Below are 2,500 nucleotides of genomic sequence, written 5' to 3'. Positions count from 1 at the left end.
TCATGTTCTGAAAAAAAAAAAACCCCAAAAAAACTCATGTTAAAAATTTTGACCAGAAAACTCGGTCTTTAAATATCGATCGAATAAAACAACCTCATCTTTTCAAAACTCACAAACCTGAGACTTCGCAGGCAAAAACTCTCAAACCTGGGACTTCGCGAAGTTCCAGGTTTGAGAGGTTTTTCCAAAATGAGGTCACTTAAATCGTTCGATATTTGAAGGACGAGTTTTCTGGCCAAGTTTTTAAACACGCGTCTTTCTGAAGTAGGGCAGTTCACTGGTTTAAACATTAAAAAAAAAAAAAAAAAAAACCCAGTTCCAGCTTGATGATAAAGGCATGCATTACATGATCCAGATTACGCGTGTATCGATGAGGCTTGCTCTTTAGATCTCAGGCTAATGTAAAACACGATAACAACTATGGATGGCATCAGTGGATAATGAGCTTTTCTCATTAATTATTAATCAAACAAGGCTGATACGGTATTACCATTTGAAAAACTTAAAAGATAGAGAGAGAGAGAGGGAGAGAGAGGGAGAGAGATATATATATATAGAGAGAGAGAGGTAGAGAGGGTGAAAGTTAGGGAGAGAGAATGAGGGAGAAAAAAAGAGAGAGAGAGAGATAGAAGGGATAGAGAATGATAGAGAAAGAGAGAGAGAGAGAGAGAGAGTGAAAGATAGGGATAGATAATGAAAGAGAGAGAGAGAGAGAGAAAGAGAGAGAGTGAAAGTTAGGGAGAGAGAAAGAGAGAGAGAGAGAGAGAGAGAGAGAGATAGAGAGACCCCAATCTTCAATCCTTAATTGAAAATATGACTATCGTTTACATTACTACAACGTTCAAGTCTCTTATGTTTATAATGATTGCTCGTTTTTTATGTTAAAATCAATTTAACGTAAATGCCTTTTAGATTGTTTGGGAGAGAGAGAGAGAGAGAGAGAGAGAGAGAGAGAGAGAGAGAGAGAGAAGGAGAGAGGGATATTAATGTAGGATATTTGGCAGTTCGATTTATTGTTATCTCACTGAATTAGTGAGAGACAATCTTTCGAGGTCCTCTGTTGGAGAGGGGTTTTTTTTTTCCAAGATGAGTGACATTTAAATCGATTGATATTTGAAGGACGAGTTTTCTGGCCCAATTTTTTAAAAATACATACGGCAGTTAACTGGTTAAATATAATACGAATGTACTATTAGGCTGCGCTTATCCCAAGGTTGGACGAGTAACGGCACTCGAGGTTACACATTAGGGGAGGGAGCAGGCACTGGTGAGAGATGAAGATCTCAAAAGTGTGTATGAAATAGTGTCAGACAAAAGCATGAAAAAAATACAGAGAAAACAAAAACATCCCAAAAGAACACTCTGCCTCGCTGGGGATGGAACTTCAGACTCTCTGATTACGAGGCGGGCTGATTATTTGGGATGGTTTGGGTTTTGTTTTTGTTTTTTTTTCTTGCATTTTTCTTGCTTGCTTTGTCTAACACTTTTAACATTACATTTTTTTTAGATCTTTAACCGTACTCGCCGATCTGTTTGAAGCTGTTATGTAATTTTCATTTTTGAGGCTATGTGGTCTTGTGGTATGACATTCGCTTTCGTATCGGAAAGGTCCTGGGTTCGAGCCTCCCTCGGCGCATAGTTGAGTCATTGGACAATAATCTTTACTCACATTCTCTCACCGTACTCAGGTGTAAAATGAGTACCTGGCCGTTAACAGTGTTTGTTTCTGTCGGAAAGATTGTAATATTGCCTATAACAGGCGTCAGTCATGTCTCGTTCTACATGTTACGTGTTGCTGTTGGTCAGGGACCCTTTGTAAAACATTTTGAGCACATTAATTTAGTGGATATTGCTCTATATAAAAGCTCGTTTTCTGGGAGTTTTTTTTTTTTTTTTTTGTACATGACTTCACTGTTTTACCCCTACACATTTCCCAGTCAAACGTTGTCCTGTCCAAACTGTGCGATGCCCTGACGACATGTGCGTGTGCTCTGTGTTGCAAGTGCTGGAACAGAGACAAACCGGACCCAGCTGCCCAGAGGATCCACATCCACCATACCTGCTTGGAACAACAACCGCAACGTCCCCATGGACGGCTAGATTCCACCAGCAGTAACACGGACAGCGTCAAGAGTTATAGGTAAGAAAATTGGTATCGTTATATTTTCGTTGTCATAATCCTCTTCGTCGTTATCATCATCCTATAGATAGAACGAAAATAACGTCACTCAGGCCTTTGTTATTGTTTTTATGCCACCCATGTTTGTGAGTAATTCTCACTAAACTGTATTAATCAGACTATAAACGTTTAAGGTTACGCATAGTTTTGTGTGTTGGTCCGTTATACTTCCGGATGGCAATGCTGCGAGCTTCTAAGCCAAGCGCATTCTATCTATAGCTCAGAACATTGCCATCCGGAAGTATCTATCAATCTATATATCCATCAATCAATCTATCTATCTATCTATCTATCTATCTATCTATCTGTCTGTCTGTCTCT

The 2,500-nt window shown here is 39.2% G+C and overlaps 1 protein-coding gene across 1 annotated transcript in view; it reads left to right on the top strand.

Moving 5' to 3' along the window:
- The window catches only part of LOC144973687 (synaptotagmin-17-like), a 38,551-nt gene that overhangs the window by 4,157 nt on the left and 31,894 nt on the right, over positions 1 to 2,500 (top strand). The window contains exon 3 of the mRNA XM_078916474.1: positions 1,938 to 2,140. Coding sequence (XP_078772600.1) covers positions 1,938 to 2,140 — 203 coding nt within the window. The remainder of the gene's footprint in view (positions 1 to 1,937; positions 2,141 to 2,500) is intronic.

Source organism: Berghia stephanieae, chromosome 5 (assembly GCF_034508935.2).
Source record: "Berghia stephanieae isolate SIO BIC M18660-M18661 chromosome 5, UCSD_Bste_1.3, whole genome shotgun sequence".
Lineage (NCBI taxonomy): Eukaryota > Metazoa > Mollusca > Gastropoda > Nudibranchia > Aeolidiidae > Berghia > Berghia stephanieae.
Note: the sequence above shows the minus strand (reverse complement) of the source record. Positions and strands in the feature narration are given on the sequence as shown.